General features: G+C 43.1%; 1 protein-coding gene across 3 annotated transcripts; it reads left to right on the forward strand.

Annotated features, from left to right (window-relative positions):
- The first annotated feature begins 3,719 nt into the window (after nucleotides 1-3,719).
- Nucleotides 3,720-13,808, forward strand: haus4 (HAUS augmin-like complex, subunit 4). Of its 3 annotated transcripts, none has more exons than XM_037533272.1 (10): nucleotides 3,720-3,855; nucleotides 4,603-4,674; nucleotides 5,530-5,669; nucleotides 5,837-5,968; nucleotides 8,390-8,530; nucleotides 9,636-9,732; nucleotides 9,840-9,985; nucleotides 11,544-11,674; nucleotides 11,985-12,053; nucleotides 13,333-13,808. In XM_037533272.1, the coding sequence occupies exons 1-10, from the start codon at nucleotides 3,846-3,848 to the stop codon at nucleotides 13,505-13,507; spliced, it is 1,113 nt and encodes a 370-aa protein (XP_037389169.1). In that variant the 5' UTR covers nucleotides 3,720-3,845; the 3' UTR covers nucleotides 13,508-13,808. The 3 variants fall into 3 exon arrangements, with proteins under 3 accessions (XP_037389169.1, XP_037389171.1, XP_037389170.1); XM_037533274.1 differs by having other exon boundaries at nucleotides 3,753-3,784; XM_037533273.1 differs by having other exon boundaries at nucleotides 3,849-3,964.
- The last annotated feature ends 4,773 nt before the right edge of the window (nucleotides 13,809-18,581 follow it).

Raw genomic sequence — 18,581 nt, forward strand, 5'->3', positions numbered from 1 at the left:
CAGTGATGCACAACATGCATTTACAACCTAACATCTCATCATTTCTCATCATGAAACAACCACATAACGTTTTATCCACTTTGTTCAAGATGTCCTGATCTAGGTTTGGCTGACATTAAGTCCTCTTCTGGAATAATATCACTAGAACAGCCTTCCTGCATCTCCACAACATCGCTAAATTAAGAAATGCCTCATCTCTACAGGATCCAGAAAAGCTAGTTCATGCATTTATACGTCAAGGCTAGATCACTGTAATGCTCTGCTGGCTGGATGTCCCAGCAAAAGCCTCAACGAGCTTCAGCTAGTCCAGAAAAACTGCAGCCAGAGCCTCACAAGAACCAGAAAGTTTGACCATATCAGCCCAGTTTTATCAACTGGTTACCAGTTAAATTTCACATTGATATAAAGCTCTAAACGGACTCGCCCCTCAGTACCTGAGTGAGCTCCTCTCCCACTATGAACCATCACGCCTACTGAGATCACAAAGTGCTGGTTGACTACTGGAACCTAGAATTAATAAAGCTACATCAGGGGGGAGAGCGTTCTCATACAAAGCCCCCCAGCTCTGGAATAACCTTCCTGTTAATGTTCGGGACTCAGACACAGCCTCAGTCTTTCAGTCTAGGCTGAAAACTTGTATAGTCGAGGGTTTGGTGATCAGTCTTCCCTGTCAGATCTGGACCTGCCGGAGTCTCTGCTGCTCTGTTATACTGTAATCTGTGGTCAGTCACTCTTTACAGAACTGACTCTGTGTTTTTCTTTCCTTTCTCTGCCGAGCTGATCAGCTGCCCATCATGTGCGTCTGATGCTGTTGCCTCTTCTGTCTTGATCAGGTGCCACTGCTCACCAGCCTTCTGGACCAGCTTGACCACCACTGAGCTTCTTGCTGTACAACACTGTGCAGTCCTCACCCTCAGATGCTGCTGCTGATCATAATCTAATCTAATTAACCAGTGCCCACCTGTTTTTCCCGCTTTGTACTGTAACACTATAATACTTTATACCAGACTTTGCTGTCCGGTGTCGACCAGAGGACGACGGGTTCCCCTTCTGAGTCTTGGTTCCTCTCAAGGTTTCTTCCTCCTGCTCTTAGAGAGTTTTTCCTTGCCACCGTCGCCACTGGCGACGCTCATGGGGACCCGGACTTTCTCTTCTCTTTTCTTTCTGTAATGCTGATTGTTCTGTAAAGCTGCTTTATGACAACACCTGCTAAAAAACGCTAAATAAATCAACTTTGCAAATAAGAGAGCCAGAGCGAAAAGTGTGACAACCAGCCCCATGTTCCCTTGATTGTGCTGTGGAAATACTTTATACATAAAAGTCAATGGACTCACAGGTGTGATTCCCCAACTAAACACATAGAAGACGGAGCTTCATTTGTTGTACAACTCTCTGAGCTCTGAGCCTAATTCTTGTTGATTGCTGAAGACCCTAATATTGAGCTGCCCTTCTATTTTATTTATCTATTTTATTATTCTTTTATTATTTGTCTCCCTCTTTATGTTTTATTTTTTCTGCTCACCATGGTGCACTTTCAATGCTCTGTTGGCAACATGTGCCTTGTGTGTTTTTACACCGACTGACTAATTATACAATTACAAAAAACGATAATCTGTTATACCACTGGACTCTATGGAGCCTCTAAGGTGGCATAATTTATTTTTTTTTATTAACACATTAATACATTGATGCCACTAATTACAAATTATGGAGGCCATGACTCACGTGGCCTCAATATAGTAATATAGTAATTCATGGTCATGTTTTATTAAAAAACAATCATCGCATGGTCACACCTTAGGACCTCACTTCTAAGCCGCTTCTCCCTCTGGGTCATGGGGAGTCAATAAGATAAGATAAGATAAGATAAGATAAGATAAGATAAGATAAGATAAGATAAGATAAGATCATCCTTTATTAGTCCCACAGCGGGGAAATTCACAGTATTACAGCAGCAGCAGAATAACAGGAGTAAGGCACTCAGTAGTAGAAACGGGAAACAGTATAAACCTTATAAACATTATAAATAATAAAAATTAAAGCTAAATCTCTAGACTATTTACAACAAAATAAGGATAATAATAAAATAAAATAAAAGAGTTGCATAGAAATCTGTATTGCACTTACCATATTGCACAATGAAAAATGTTCGCATTCTGAATGTAAGTGAATATTGTATGTGTATGTGGTCTACTGGGAGCAGTGCTGGTTGTACAGTCTCACAGCAGCAGGAAGGAAGGACCTGCGATAGCGCTCCTTCACACACTTGGGATGAAGGAGCCGGTCACTAAAGGAACTGCCCAGTGCTACCAGAGTCTCACGCATGGGGTGGGAGTCGTTCTCCAGCATGGATGCTAGCTTGTTCAGCATCCTCCTTTCTCCCACCGCCTGCACTGGGTCTAGAGGAGTCCCTAGGACCGAGCCGGCCCTCCGGATCAGTTTGTCCAGTTTCTTCCAGTCTGCAGTGGAGATGCTGCCGCCCCAGCAGACCACTCCATAGACGATGGCTGATACCACCACTGTGTCGAAAAAGGTCCTCAGGAGGGGCCCCTGCACTCCAAATGACCTCAGTCTCCTGAGCAGGTAGAGTCTGCTCTGGCCCTTCCTGTAAAGTGCAGAACTACACTTAAAAATAGAAATAGAAAAAAATAGAAACTACACTTAAAAATAAAAGAAATGAAACTACTCAACTATCAATACAATAACAAAGAAAGTTTGCAAGGCACTGCAAAAACACACAAAGAAAAGAGAAAGAAAGATGAACAAGAGGGAATTATGAGGAGCCTGGCCGCTTCCTATTTCCCCCGTTATATCAACAACAGGACTGCTGAACAGCAGAGGGCGCCTGCGAGCGAGTCCTCAATGAATGGGAGTGAATGGAGCTCAAAGGTTAAAACACACACACACACACACACACACACACACACCCACTTTCCAAGCCGCTTCTCCCTCAGGGTCATGGGTGGTGGGGGTGTTGGAGCATATCCCAGCAGTCTTTGGGCAGAGGCAGGATACACCCTGGACAGGTCGCCAGTCCATCGCAGGGCGGACAGACAGACATACACAATCACACACATACACACTCACACCTAGGGGCAACGTAGCACGTCCAATTGGCCTAATTGCATGTTTTTGAACTGTGGGAGGAAACCCACCCAGACACGGGGAGAACATGCAAACTCCACACGGAGAGGACCCTGGTCAACCGGCCGGGGGGATAGAACCCAGGCCCTCCTCGCTGTGAGACGACAGCGCCACCCATAAGACTAAAAACGAGGAGTTAAAATAGTTTCTAATCACTCGCCCAAACGTTCCTTTAATTGTAGAAAGTAGAAGTATGCATTTCACTTAAAAAAAATCTTACTTATATTTTTCCTTTATTCTACAGCAAACGGGGTTAGGGCAGCAGGAGGCGGGCTTTACTGCTGCTGAGTGCTGATTGGCTGTTCGCGCTCACAGACGTCATGAATATACATGAGGTGCCGTTTTAAACTCCTATTGCTCGAGTTTAAAAGCTCTTAAAAAAATACCCGCAGCGTTAAAATGTTTTACGCTGCCCTGTGCTCAGGAAATGACTGTATTAAGCATTTATAAACTGTGATTTTGCTCAAATGCTCCACATCAACCCATTCATGTCAGACTCACCGGGGAGCGCCCTCTAGCGCGTTCTGGTGAAATGACGTTTAAGCCGAGGGGTGCGAGCGCGCATGCGCAGTGGGGCGGCGGTAAACACGAAAACAGCAACGTCCTCGCAACAGCGGAGATAAACAAAAGACAGATATAAGTTAGAAAGGCTGTTTATTTACAGCGACCACGCTTTCCACCTACTTTGAGAGTTGCAGTGGATGAGAAAAGGTCCTTTTAGACTAAACTGAGTATTAGGGTTACGTTTCTCTGTAGAGTAGCCCTTGTTAGTAGCAGCTAACGTTAGCTTAGCTTAGCGGCGCTGACAGCTGATCTAACGGTCTGTATTGGTTTGCGCAAATAGTTGTATTTTCCTCTATAATCATCTAATATCAGTATTTCGGTACGAATTTAGAAATCGCTTCCTAATTTATCTTTTTTGGTTCGAATTTTTCCCGTTCCACCTTAAATGGCACCGCAGTTATATTCTGGCGCTGCACCATTTAAGGTGGAACGGGAAAGTTCGAATCGAAAAGCTGACTTCAGCTTCGTATCGCTGAGGTTTTTGGTCTTTGGGGGAGGTAATAAATAATATCGCATATTATTAATATTCATGATAAACGATAGGCTACGTGTCAAAATATTTGAGGTTTGATAAGTTGAAAAAGAAAACAATTAGTGGCACATTTGGAAATAATGCCACCAGAAACTAGAGCTACGATGATTTCTGTGCCATACCGTGCCTCTGCAGATTCAGTTAAACAGGACTAGTTATTAATACCCTCACATTAAAACTGAAAGCCTGCTATTTGAGCTCGTAGTCATTGTTTAGTTTTAACTCCGGTAGTCTGTGGTAGACCGTTCAAGTAACAGTAACTTCATTGGCATCCAAGTATTTATAGACCATACAGACCTGACTGTCTGTATTTGAATGTGTATGTATTTGTAAACGTGTATTTTTGCTCTCTTGTGCTTTAGAATTTGAGATGTTACGCTGTCCGGACTCCGTTTGTAGCTCTGTGGGCAAAGGCGACAGCTTGCATCACCAAGGTGGGTCAAACAAAGACTCTCTAATAAACCAGCTTCCAGCTTCTGCATCATGACCACCTCCTTGTTTCTACGCTCACTGTCCACTTTATCAGCTCCACTTACTGTATAGCTGGACTTTGTAGTTCTACAGTTACAGACTGTAGTCCATCTGTTTCTCTGATACTCTGTTACCCTGTTCTTCAGTGGTCAGGACCCCATGGACCCTCACAGAGCAGGTACTATTGGAGGTTTTGGAGGTTTTAAACACTGTCCACTCACTGTCCACTCTATTAGACACTCCTACTTCGTGGGGCCACCTTGTAGATGTAAAGTCAGAGACGACAGCTCATCTGTTGGTCGTCCTCTAGTCCTTCATCAGTGGTCACAGGACGCTGTTGGCTGGATAAGTTAGGTTGGTGGACTATTCTCAGTCCAGCAGCGACACTGAGGTGTTTAAAATCTCCAGCAGCGCTGCTGTATCTGATCCACTCAGACCAGCGCAACACACACTAACACACCACCACCACGTCAGTGTTACTGCAGAGCTGAGAATGATCCATCACCCTAATAGTACCTGCTCTGTGAGGGTCCATGGGGGTCCTGACCACTGAAGAACAGGGTAACAGAGTATCAGAGAAACAGATGGACTACAGTCTGTAACTGTAGAACTACAGAGTGCAGCTATACAGGAAGTGGACGGTGAGGGTAGAAACAAGGAGGTGGTCAGAACGTTATGCCTGATCGGCATATATCTTCACACTTCTTACAGCAAAGCAGCATTTTTAGATTTCTGAGGTGGTTTAATGAATGAATATGTACACCAATAACCTTCAGAACTGGAGTTCTTGCATCTCTCTTAGCGTGTTTTGTCTTTAGTTTTAGCTGCATTTCCCCTGTGTCCACTGACGGAGGAGGACTTAACTGAGAATCCTCTGTTCTGCAAGCTTCTGGCCACGTTGTCACAGCATGTGGATCACACCGGACTCACTTTGCACTTAAGAAAAGAGCTAGAGAAGGTAATGTAATATATTAGATGGACCGATTGCCAGGAAGTTGTGTATTCGTGACAAGTGACACTAAAAGTTTACTTACGGCTGTGAAATCATGATTTATTGTGATTGTGTATCGTGATTTATTACAAGCATAGAACAGAGCGTATTAGACTGAAATCTCATTTGTGCAGACGGAAAAGGAGCTCCGGTCACAGAAGTTGTGTTGGCTGCGTTTGGAGAGTCTCCACAGGCTCCTGAAGGAGATGGTCCAGGAGCATCGCTGTAGCCAGCATCACTCCATTGTCTCAGCAGCAGATGACAAGGTATGATCAGTGCAGACCGGCAACAGCGGACCTCTGAAGTCATGGGTAATTCTGTTGTCTACATCATGTCTGTATTAGAAACTCCAGCTCTCTGTGAGGGGAAAAAGGCATTTTAGGAAATAGCTGCAATTGCACCCTATGGTGAACAGAAATCCCCCAGACCTGATAACATTTACCCTCCAAGTGTCACTGGATCTTCTGACTTGAGGTTGTTTAGCAGTCAGCAAGCTAATGTGCACTGAAATAACGTTGAATGAAAGTAAATCTACTATTAAACTTCTGCAGTGTAATACAGCGTGATTCAAAAAGATTAATCCGATTTCAAAGCGCCGGATTTTTACAAGTGTGAGGCGCCGAGGAACCAATCACAATCCAATTGAAAGAGCGGGTCATAGAATTTCTGACTGTCATGGGAAGACGGCTCACTTCAGTCTGAGAGGAGATGAGACCCCTGAGCAGAAAGCGTTCTGCGTTCTCCACGTCAATAAGAGCGAATCCGTCAGAACTGTGCAGCGTGATTTTCGTCAGCAGTGAAGCTCCAACAGCTCAGAGCGTTCGTCGTTGGTTCCACAGCACTGGATGATCTCAGAAATTGCACTGAAAGAGCCGTGAGAGCAGCGACACTCAACATGCTCAGGCTTGTCTAGGATCAATTTGACTATGGCGTTGATGTCTGTCAGGGGCTCGGTGAATTCCAGTCGTGAAATTTCCTCACTACTAAATATTCCACAGTCAACTGTCAGTGGGATAACAAAGTGGAAGCGATTGGGAACGATAGCAACTCGGCCACGAAGTGGTCGGCGGATGCTGAGGGGCGTAGTGCGCAGAGCTCGCCAACTCTGCAGAGTCAATTGCTACAGACCTCCAAACTTCATGTGGCCTACAGATCAGCTCAAGAACAGCGTAGAGAGCTTCATGGAATGGGTTTCCATGGCTGAGCAGCTGCATCCAAGCATTACATCACCAAGTGCAGTGCAAAGTGTGGAATGCAGTGGTGTAAAGAGCCACCACTGGACTCTAGAGCAGTGGAGACGTGTTCTCTGGAGTGACCAATCACGCTTCTCCGTCTGGGAATCCGATGCACGAGTCTGAGTTTGGCGGTTGCCAAGAAAACGGTACTTGTCTGACTGCACTGTGACCAAGTATAAAGTTTGGTGGAGGGGGGATCATGGTGTGGGGGTGTTTTTCAGGAGTTGGGCTCGGCCCCTTAGTTCCAGCGAAAGGAACTCTTAAAGCTTCAGCACCAAGAGATTTTGGACAATTTCACGCTCCCAACTTTGTGGGAACAGTTTGGGGACGGCCCCTTCCTGTTCCAACATGACTGAGCACCAGTGCACAAAGCAGGTCCATAAAGACACGGATGAGCCAGTTTGGTGTGGAAGAACTTGACTGGCCTGCACAGAGTCCTGACCTCAACCCCATAGAATACCTTTGGGATGAATTAGTGTGGAGACTGTGAGCCAGGCCTTCTCGTCCAACATCAGTGTCTGACCTCACAAATGCGCTTCTGGAAGAACGGTCAAAAATTCCCATAAACACACTCCTAAACCCTGTGGAAAGCCTTCCCAGAAGAGTTGAAGCTGTTATAGCTGCAAAGGGGGTCCAACATCATATTAAACCCTATGGATTAAGAATGGGATACTTAATACTTTTGGAAATATAGTGTATGTCGCACTAATGCAGCAAAGTGTCATAACAACCAAAAGTCAGAATAAATGCTCTGTTTAATGTGGATTTGGGATGCACAATGTTAGGATTGCAAATCGGTTATATTGCTGCACATGGCAGTTCCGATGTGCCTTGCAGTTTATTAAATGTCATTAGATATAAAACAGTATATTTGCATATGGAAGTAGAAAGATAAAGGCAAATATGTGTGGAAGAAAACAGGAGTTTCCAAAACTAGAGCTAAAAAAAATGAAAAGCTATAAAGAATATGGAAAAATCGGTGTTTCTGTCCATCCTTCCACTGTGAGAAGTCAGTTCAGCGCTGTGGCTCTGAAAGGATGTGTGGCTGATCAAGCAGAACCTCACTAAGCAAAGGAAATGGACCAATCAAACAAAGAAGCTGAACAGTGGACTGACCACCCCACAGTCCAGATCTCTGTATCTTTGAATGTGTCTGAGATTACTTGGAGAGTGAGAAACAGAAAATACAACCAACTTTGAACCAACTTGCAGATTTCTTGGAAAAACCAAAAGCAAGTCTCCGGAATGAATGGAAGTTGCGAAGTGGACACTAAACACTTAAAAATGTAATGTAATATTAGTTGTTGTTCAATTTTCTGTTACATGTGTTTTCTGTTTTTCCCCTCTGATGCTGAAAAATGGTTAACTTATACTTGATGGCCATTTAGATGGAAAATAAGTCACAATGAATTTTATTGCTTCAGCTGATTTGATCGGATCTTCTCCTTGCAGTTCTATGATACTCTGGAACAGTGTTTGATAGTGGCTCGGTGTGCCAAGCAGCTAGACCCCAGCGATACCATCAACCAGGATCAGTCCCTGATTCTGGGGCTCTCTGCTGAAAAAGTGCTGAATCAGATGCCTCCAAAGCAGGTATGCTTCCACTTCCACCACTGACCCTTCACCTTTGAACAACAGCGCAGTAGTGATGGAGTAAGATGAAAGGAGATGAATGATTTGGAAAGAAAAGGCTTAATATTTGAGGCATTTAACAAATCGTGTTATGATGAATGTACGAGAGAAGAAAGTTACATTTAACGTGAGTTAATTTAACTAGATAAGGACCATTTTTGTTGGTCTGTTAATCTTTCATATGCTGTTAAGGGGAGCTGGCACAATAAATCAGGCATAACATCATGACCACCTCCTTGTTTCTGCGCTCATTGTCCAGCTTCACTTACTGCATAGCTGGACTTTGTAGTTCTACAGTTACAGACTGTAGTCCATCTGTTTCTCTGATACTCTGTTACCCTGTTCTTCAGTGGTCAGGACCCCCATGGACCCTCACAGAGCAGGTGCTATTTGGGTGGTGGGTCATTCTCAGCACTGCAGTAACACTGACGTGGTGGTGGTGTGTTGTGCTGGTGCGAGTGGATCAGACACAGCAGTGCCTCTAGACACTCATACGTTGTCGGTCCACCTTGTAGATGTAAAGTCAGAGACGACAGCTCATCTGCTGCTGCACAGTTTGTGCTGGTGATCCTCTAGGCCTTCATCAGGGGTCACAGGACGCTGTTCGCTGGATATTTTTGGTTGGTGAACTGTTCTCAGTCCAGCAGCGACACTGAGGTGTTTGAAAACTCCAGCAGCACTGCTGTGTCTGATCCACTTGTATCAGCACAACACACACTAACACACCACCACCACCACATCAGTGCGACTGCAGTGCTGAGAATGACCCACCACCCAAATAATACCTGCTCTGTGAGGGTCCATGGGGGTCCTGACCACTGAAGAACAGGGTAACAGAGTATCAGAGAAACAGATGGACTACAGTCTGTAACTGTAGAACTACAAAGTGCAGCTATACAGTAAGTGGAGCTGATAAAGTGGACAATGAGCGCAGAAACGAGGAGGTGGTCATGATGTTCTGCCTGATAGGTGTATGTGTTTTGAGAGAAATCTTGACTTGTGATGTTGGTATTAAAGTAATCTAAAAAATTGTAATCCTAAATTATGTTTAATTCTCTCCCTACAGGATTTGTGGCAGATGAAACAGAGGTTGCCAACAGAATTGCAAAAGCACCTAAAGAAGAAGCTCTTCAGCCTCCTTTCCTACTACCAACCTGAGTGGGGTAAACAGCTTAACACTTTGTTCTGTGCTCCATCTCGTCACTTGGCAGCTGATGTGTAGTGTTTTAATTGCCACACTGTTTTCTGCTTTCTGTTGACTCCGTTTCAGAGAATGAAAGTGAGGGGCTCAAATGTGTGAAGCTGTCTAAGCTGCCAGCGCTCCTGGAGAGTGAACGTAACAGAGCGGAGAGCTTAACCGAGAGGAACCGAGAGAATGCCACCTTATTGCAGCGTCAAACTCATTCCTACCTTTCTGTGAGTTAACTGAGGAGCTGCATCCACCAAAGCAACAAAAACAAAAAATGCACAGTTGAAACTTTTTTGAGCTGGATTAGTTTTACAGGCGGAGGTACTGTTTATTAAGTTGCGACTAAGATCTGTGATTTTAATTTACTATGTAGTTTGACCGTAACAGCGCGTGTCCACTACATGCCAATTTGTCATTCCCAATCATTTTGATGTGGAAGTAGCAAGTCAATGGAAATTGATTGATGGAAATATTTACTAAAACATTCCCTGATTAATAATCAGTAAACTAAATATTGGCTAACTTAAGCATTTAGTGGTCTCCTAAACAAGGTAACATTGGGGAGCAGGCTATAGACATGCTTTTGGAAAATCATCTCTAAAGGGGATGAACTCAATGAACTCTTGAACTCCCAAAAAGAAACTACAAATTATAGCTGAAGGGAAGGGAGTCGTATTAGATGACTGTATAAATTATAGCTGAAGGGAATAAAATTTATTCTTGCAGAATAAATCACTCAAATGCATTGCTGTAGCTATGAGACGTGGCGCAAGGCAAGGCAACGGGTACTAGTAGACTAAGGACAAAATACAAACATTGATCTTAAAACACTTTTACCTTATAAAAGAAGAAAAAATAAAAGTGATGGACACTAAACAGATACGAGGTGCTTCCAGCTGATCCTGAGTCATTTTGTTATGACTGTTTTTTTTTGTTTTTTGTGCCTCTATTAGGTGAAGTACACACACATGAAACAAAACAGTAAAGCAAAGTTGTTCCATAAAAAAAAAAAAAAAGTATGTAAATTTGCTTCATATTTATCAGAAGTGTCACAAATGCCGTTTTATTCCCTTACTTAGCACTGGGACCAGGGTATATTTGGGTTTGTCCATCTGAATTTTCATGACCAAATAGTAAGGCAAATTATTCGGTAACTGCATGAAATAAATGCAAATTTTTAAATTGGTTAATTAATGAATTTATTTCTTTGTAGAAGGTCCTCTCAAATTAACAGAACGTGTGTTTTATGATCTCCACATTTCACTACATGCTTACAATTTACTGCTGAAAGCCAAAAATCTCCGACGCTCTTTGTGTTGTTTTCTAAAAGTGATGTTTCCAGAGCAGATCACTGAAGAGACGCCGTCTGTTTATAGTTTAGAGCCCAGATTTGGGGAAAAACGGGTCGACTTTCAGTAGAAAAACAAAGTTCAGCTTCTTTTATTATAAGGGTTTAAAATGACATCACCGTCTATTAGACTGGAGAGAAGAGCTACAGCCTCACACGACGCCCAGCTTCTGAAGAACAGGACAAAGTGTGGTTTGGAACCACCGGTGGTCTCAAGGAGTTTAAGAGGCTAAACAATATTTCTGTCATTCGCTTTCGTTTCATCTAGCTGGTTGGGATAGAAACCTGGCTACAGATGTGCGCACGAGGGCTCTGTGAATTTGTGTAAATGATACGGATTCTGTACAAGTCACACCGTCGGGTCCATTACAGACTAATTTACGAAACTAATCCAGCTGGAATAGTGCTTTACTTACAGCTTTCATCTTTTCCGATAGGAACTGCTTGAATGCATGCAGCTCCTACAGACTCTTGTCCTGGATCTCCGACTGAAAGTGCAGAAGGACCTCGACAGGAAGAAGATTGAGTACTTCGAGGCCAAGTGTGAAATTGGCATTCAGAAGATTAGGTATTGTAACTTCGGTGTCTTTCAGGTTGCATTGGAGCCTCTATGAACTCGGAGCTCAAGCATAATATTTGCAGTTTATTTGTAATTTATTAGTATTCATCACTAACATTCTGAAAAACAGTAGTGTTCTTACTTGTTTTCATCTTTTTGCTGTATTTGTTGCTAATGCCCAGAAAAATCACGGCCCATGCGTATGAGGTTTACATCAGTGAACTGTTGAGATTATAATGGCTTTATTATATATTTAGAATGGCCTAGTATACCTGGCCTGATAGATTTGTTGTAGCGCTAATCATTTTATTTTTCTCAGGGCAGAGATGCTTGAGGTCCAGCTTGACACCTACACGAGAGACAAGATCGCAGCTCATCGGAAGATAACGTGAGTGACTATTAGACGGCTGGTCTGTAATCCGGAATGAGAGACGGCATTGCTCTTTCTTTAGTGTTCACAATGAAGGCAGCACACGTCTTTACAAATGCAGGGTAATTCAAAAAGTTTCATTCGATTTCAAAGTGGCATATTTTTACAACCATGAGGCGCATAGGAGCCAATCACAATCCAATTGAAAGAGGGGGTCATAGAGTGTCTGACTGTGGAAGACGGCTTCCTTCAGTCTGAGAGGGGACGAGACCCCTGAGCAGAAAGCGTTCTGCGTTCTTCACGTCAATCAGAGCGAATCCGTCAGAACTGTGCGGTGTGATTTTCGTGGGCAGTGAAGCTCCAGCAGCTCAGAGCATTCGGCGCTGGTTCCACAGCACTGGATGATCTCCGAAATCGCACTGAAAGAGCCGTGAGAGCAGCGACGCCCGACACGCTCAGTCCAGTGGGGTGCTGATGTTGTCTGTATAGCTGGAGAAGATTCATATTGAGACCTTGTGAAATTATATAATAAACTTTATGCTCATTTAAACCTTTTACAGTTCACTGCATTGTTCTGTGATGATTTACTAGTGAAACACATCATTTTGGGAATCTGATTAATCTTTTTGACTCACCCTGTATTACTTTACATGGCTTTGTCCCTTAGTTTTGTAATACACTTGTACACTGCTTCGAGCAGCAAACAAGCTTAATGACGTGTGCTGGGTAAATATGTCTTTTTCCTCTCTGAAATGCTGGTTTTGAAAGACAGTCTTCATCCTACTTTTTATATATTTTTATTTTTCTCTTGCAGCATTTGTGTGGATTAACGTATCAAAGAGTTATGTCATTTTTACATGATCATTTTCCAGCCTCTCTTTATCTCTTATCCCTTACCTGTTGTGTCACCATGGCTTTAAGACTGGCAGATGTAAATGACCTGTCTTCTGATTGGCTACCCATTTTCAAAAAAACTGAGCTGAAATGCTCCTTGTAGCTTATATGGGAAGAGCTAAACTGTAATAGTTTTCATGACATCTCAGACAAAGTCACTTCAAACAGGCTGGGTGTTTTTTTTTAAAAATTTTTTTAATTAATTTTTTTTTTTTTTACCCGAGTTTATGTATATGGACTGTGTGGACAAGTGAAGGGATGGTTCATTTTGAAACAGTGTACATACTATAATCAGATTTTTAAAAAATAAAACAAAGTTTTATATATGTTTGCTTTTTTATGAATTTGCTTTGTTAAGATGAAGTTTTACTCACTCCAATGTTTTGTTTGTTCCTCATCTCAGGGAGAAGCTCAACACCGAACTGAAGGCAGCCCAGGTGGAGAAACAGTCGCTGGAGTCTAAACTGGCATCGTTTGAGATCTACGGCAGAGAGTTTGAAATCCTGGCTGAAGAATATTCCAGACTGCAACAGGAGATCGCCACCAAATCCTGGGCACTGAAAGAGTTCACGCCGTAGTCATTTACACTATACAAGGCTGCGACATATAGGAGCATTGCCGTAAGTCACAAGTCAGGCTGCTCCAATACAAGCTGAAATTGATGTGGGGAGGTCTTGAATTTGATCAGACAGTGCACTTAATAACCAGACAACTGCAGAAAATCTTTTGTCACTAATCAGATCAATGCGTTTACAAGTAATCAGATAATGGGGAAATTCTGGGTCTGTGTGATTCTGGCAGTAATCAGATTTCTGTTTTGCAATCAACCAATAAACTCACAGAAGACGTGACGTAAACAGAACATAAAATAAACTCAAACTTCACGCAGTGGCTGTTTTGTTTTTTGTTTTGTAAACATTGCACCACTTTACCTGAAAATATGAACGTACATTGTCTAGAAGTTGAATATTTTAATCCTTTGTTTCGTGTCTGGTTTCAACGTCACTCTAAGTGTTTTGCAGCAACGCTGCTCGTACTGCCGTCTGAGAAACCTGAAAGAAATCAGAGTAAGAGTTCACAGCGCTGAGAAATGTGAAAGAAATCAGAGTAAGAGCTCACAGCCCTGAGAAACCTGAAAGAAATCAGAGTAAGAGCTCACAGCGCTGAGAAATGTGAAAGAAATCAGAGTAAGAGCTCACAGCGCTGAGAAATGTGAAAGAAATCAGAGTAAGAGCTCACAGCACTGAGAAATCTGAAAGAAATCAGAGTAAGAGCTCACAGCGCTGAGAAATGTGAAAGAAATCAGAGTAAGAGCTCACAGCCCTGAGAAATGTGAAAGAAATCCGAGTAAGAGCTCACAGCCCTGAGAAATGTGAAAGAAATCCGAGTAAGAGCTCACAGCGCTGAGAAATCTGAAAGAAATCCGAGTAAGAGCTCACAGCGCTGAGAAATCTGAAAGAAATCAGAGTAAGAGCTCACAGCGCTGAGAAATGTGAAAGAAATCAGAGTAAGAGCTCACAGCCCTGAGAAATGTGAAAGAAATCCGAGTAAGAGCTCACAGCCCTGAGAAATGTGAAAGAAATCCGAGTAAGAGCTCACAGCCCTGAGAAAGCTGAAAGAAATCAGAGTAAGAGCTCACAGCGCTGAGAAATGTGAAAGAAATCAGAGTAAGAGCTCACAGCGCTGAGAAATGTGAAAGAAATCAGAGTAAGAGTTCACAGCGCTGAGAAATCTGAAAGAAATCAGAGTAAGAGCTCACAGCCCTGAGAAATGTGAAAGAAATCAGAGTAAGAGCTCACAGTCCTGAGAAATCTGAAAGAAATCAGAGTAAGAGTTCACAGCGCTGAGAAATCAGAAAGAAATCAGAGTAAGAGCTCACAGCACTGAGAAATGTGAAAGAAATCATAGTAAGAGCTCACAGCGCTGAGAAATGTGAAAGAAATCAGAGTAAGAGCTCACAGCGCTGAGAAATGTGAAAGAAATCAGAGTAAGAGCTCACAGCCCTGAGAAATGTGAAAGAAATCAGAGTAAGAGCTCACAGCACTGAGAAATGTGAAAGAAATCAGAGTAAGAGCTCACAGCACTGAGAAATGTGAAAGAAATCAGAGTAAGAGCTCACAGCGCTGAGAAATGTGAAAGAAATCAGAGTAAGAGTTCACAGTCCTGAGAAATGTGAAAGAAATCAGAGTAAGAGCTCACAGCACTGAGAAATGTGAAAGAAATCAGAGTAAGAGTTCACAGCGCTGAGAAATGTGAAAGAAATCAGAGTAAGAGTTCACAGCACTGAGAAATCAGAAAGAAATCAGAGTAAGAGTTCACAGCACTGAGAAATGTGAAAGAAATCAGAGTAAGAGTTCACAGCGCTGAGAAATGTGAAAGAAATCAGAGTAAGAGCTCACAGCGCTGAGAAATGTGAAAGAAATCAGAGTAAGAGTTCACAGCGCTGAGAAATGTGAAAGAAATCAGAGTAAGAGCTCACAGCGCTGAGAAATCAGAAAGAAATCAGAGTAAGAGCTCACAGCACTGAGAAATGTGAAAGAAATCAGAGTAAGAGCTCACAGCACTGAGAAATCTGAAAGAAATCAGAGTAAGAGCTCACAGCGCTGAGAAATGTGAAAGAAATCAGAGTAAGAGCTCACAGTCCTGAGAAATCTGAAAGAAATCAGAGTAAGAGTTCACAGCGCTGAGAAATCAGAAAGAAATCAGAGTAAGAGCTCACAGCACTGAGAAATGTGAAAGAAATCATAGTAAGAGCTCACAGCGCTGAGAAATCTGAAAGAAATCAGAGTAAGAGCTCACAGCGCTGAGAAATGTGAAAGAAATCAGAGTAAGAGCTCACAGCCCTGAGAAATGTGAAAGAAATCAGAGTAAGAGTTCACAGCGCTGAGAAATGTGAAAGAAATCAGAGTAAGAGTTCACAGCACTGAGAAATGTGAAAGAAATCAGAGTAAGAGTTCACAGTCCTGAGAAATGTGAAAGAAATCAGAGTAAGAGTTCACAGCACTGAGAAATGTGAAAGAAATCAGAGTAAGAGCTCACAGCACTGAGAAAGCTGAAAGAAATCAGAGTAAGAGCTCACAGCCCTGAGAAATGTGAAAGAAATCAGAGTAAGAGTTCACAGCACTGAGAAATGTGAAAGAAATCAGAGTAAGAGTTCACAGTCCTGAGAAATGTGAAAGAAATCAGAGTAAGAGCTCACAGCCCTGAGAAATGTGAAAGAAATCAGAGTAAGAGTTCACAGCACTGAGAAATCAGAAAGAAATCAGAGTAAGAGTTCACAGCACTGAGAAACCTGAAAGAAATCAGAGTAAGAGCTCACAGCCCTGAGAAATGTGAAAGAAATCAGAGTAAGAGTTCACAGTCCTGAGAAATGTGAAAGAAATCAGAGTAAGAGTTCACAGCGCTGAGAAATGTGAAAGAAATCAGAGTAAGAGCTCACAGCGCTGAGAAATGTGAAAGAAATCAGAGTAAGAGCTCACAGCGCTGAGAAATGTGAAAGAAATCAGAGTAAGAGTTCACAGCGCTGAGAAATGTGAAAGAAATCAGAGTAAGAGTTCACAGCACTGAGAAATCTGAAAGAAATCAGAGTAAGAGCTCACAGCGCTGAGAAATCAGAAAGAAATCAGAGTAAGAGCTCACAGCACTGAGAAATGTGAAAGAAATCAGAGTAAGAGTTCACAGTCCTGAGAAATGTGAAAGAAATCAGAGTAAGAGCTCACAGCGCTGAGAAATGTGAAAGAAATCAGAGTAAGAGTTCACAGCGCTGAGAAATGTGAAAGAAATCAGAGTAAGAGTTCACAGCGCTGAGAAATGTGAAAGAAATCAGAGTAAGAGTTCACAGCCCTGAGAAATGTGAAAGAAATCAGAGTAAGAGTTCACAGCCCTGAGAAACCTGAAAGAAATCAGAGTAAGAGCTCACAGCCCTGAGAAACCTGAAAGAAATCAGAGTAAGAGCTCACAACGCTGAGAAATCTGAAAGAAATCAGAGTAAGAGCTCACAGCCCTGAGAAATGTGAAAGAAATCAGAGTAAGAGCTCACAGCACTGAGAAATGTGAAAGAAATCAGAGTAAGAGCTCACAGCACTGAGAAATGTGAAAGAAATCAGAGTAAGAGTTCACAGCACTGAGAAACCTGAAAGAAATCAGAGTAAGAGCTCACAGCCCTGAGAAATGTGAAAGAAATCAGAGTAAGAGCTCACAGCACTGAGAAATGTGAAAGAAATCAGAGTAAGAGTTCACAGCACTGAGAAACCTGAAAGAAATCAGAGTAAGAGCTCACAGCACTGAGAAATCTGACCACTGAGCTAAAATCCAGCCTCTTTATCAGATTCCTTAATTGGATTTCTAGATCAGAGTACAATGTTTACATGACCATTTGAGTAATCAGATTTCTGCAGCTATCAGATTACGATCGGATTATTGAGCGCATGTAAACACTCGCCGGCGTTTTCCTCATAGAACTGTAATCATGTAAAACTGACCTGTGATCATTTTGTCTTGCCTTCTCTAATGTGACGTAAACAGCAAAGTCATTAACCTGTTATCATTATATTGGCTCACCTTTATTACAGAGCTCAAAAATAAAGGGAACACTCAAATAACATCCTAGATCTGAATGAATGAAATTCTCACTGAATACTTTGTTCTGTACAAAGTTGAATGTGCCGACAACAAAAATCAATGGAAATCAAATTTATTAACCAATGGATTTGGCCTGGATTTGGAGTCACACACAAAATTAAAGTGGAAAAACACACAACAGGCTGATCCAACTTTGATGTAATGTCCTTAAAACAAGTCAAAATGAGGCTCAGTGTTGTGTGTGGCCTCCACGTGCCTGTATGACCTCCCTACAACGCCTGGGCAGCTCCTGATGAGGTGGCGGATGGTCTCCTGAGGGATCTCCTCCCAGACCTGTCCCACTCCTGGACAGTCTGTGGTGCAACGTGGCGCTGGTGGATGGAGCGAGACATGATGTCCCAGATGTGCTTAATCGGATTCAGGTCTGGGGAACGGGCGGGCCGGTCCATAGCTTCAATTCCTTCATCTTGCAGGAACTGCTGACACACTCCAGCCACATGAGGTCTAGCATTGTCCTGCATTAGGAGGAACCCAGGGCCAACCGCACCAGCATATGGTCTCACAAGGGGTCTGAGGATCTCATCTCGGTACCTAATGGCAGTCAGGCTACCTCTGGCGAGCACATGGATGGCTGAGCGGCCCTCTAAAGAAATGCCACCCCACACCATTACTGACCCACTGCCAAACCGGTCATGCTGAAGGATGTTGCAGGCAGCAGATCGCTCTCCACGGCGTCTCCAGACTCTGTCACATGTGCTCAGTGTGAACCTGCTTTCATCTGTGAAGAGCACAGGGCGCCAGTGGTGAATTTGCCAATCCTGGTGTTCTCTGGCAAATGCCAAGCGTCCTGCACGGTGTTGGGCTGTGAGCACAACCCCCATCTGTGGACGTCGGGCTCTCATACCATCCTCATGGAGTCGGTTTCTTAACGTTTCTGCAGACACATGCACATTTGTGGCCTGCTGGAGGTCATTCTGCAGGGCTCTGGCAGTGCTCCTCCTGTTCCTCCTTGCACAAAGGCGGAGGTAGCGGTCCTGCTGCTGGGTTGTTGACCTCCTATGGCCTCCTCCA

Source organism: Pygocentrus nattereri, chromosome 23 (genome assembly GCF_015220715.1).
Source record: "Pygocentrus nattereri isolate fPygNat1 chromosome 23, fPygNat1.pri, whole genome shotgun sequence".
Classification (NCBI taxonomy): Eukaryota; Metazoa; Chordata; class Actinopteri; order Characiformes; family Serrasalmidae; genus Pygocentrus; species Pygocentrus nattereri.

What these genes read in the sequence shown, in the direction of transcription:
- haus4 (XM_037533272.1), top strand. An exon ending in TAAGAAAAGAGCTAGAGAAG is followed by an intron (nt 5,670 to 5,836) that starts GTAATGTAATAT and finishes TCATTTGTGCAG; the next exon opens with ACGGAAAAGGAGCTCCGGTC. An exon ending in GCAGCTCATCGGAAGATAAC is followed by an intron (nt 12,054 to 13,332) that starts GTGAGTGACTAT and finishes TCCTCATCTCAG; the next exon opens with GGAGAAGCTCAACACCGAAC.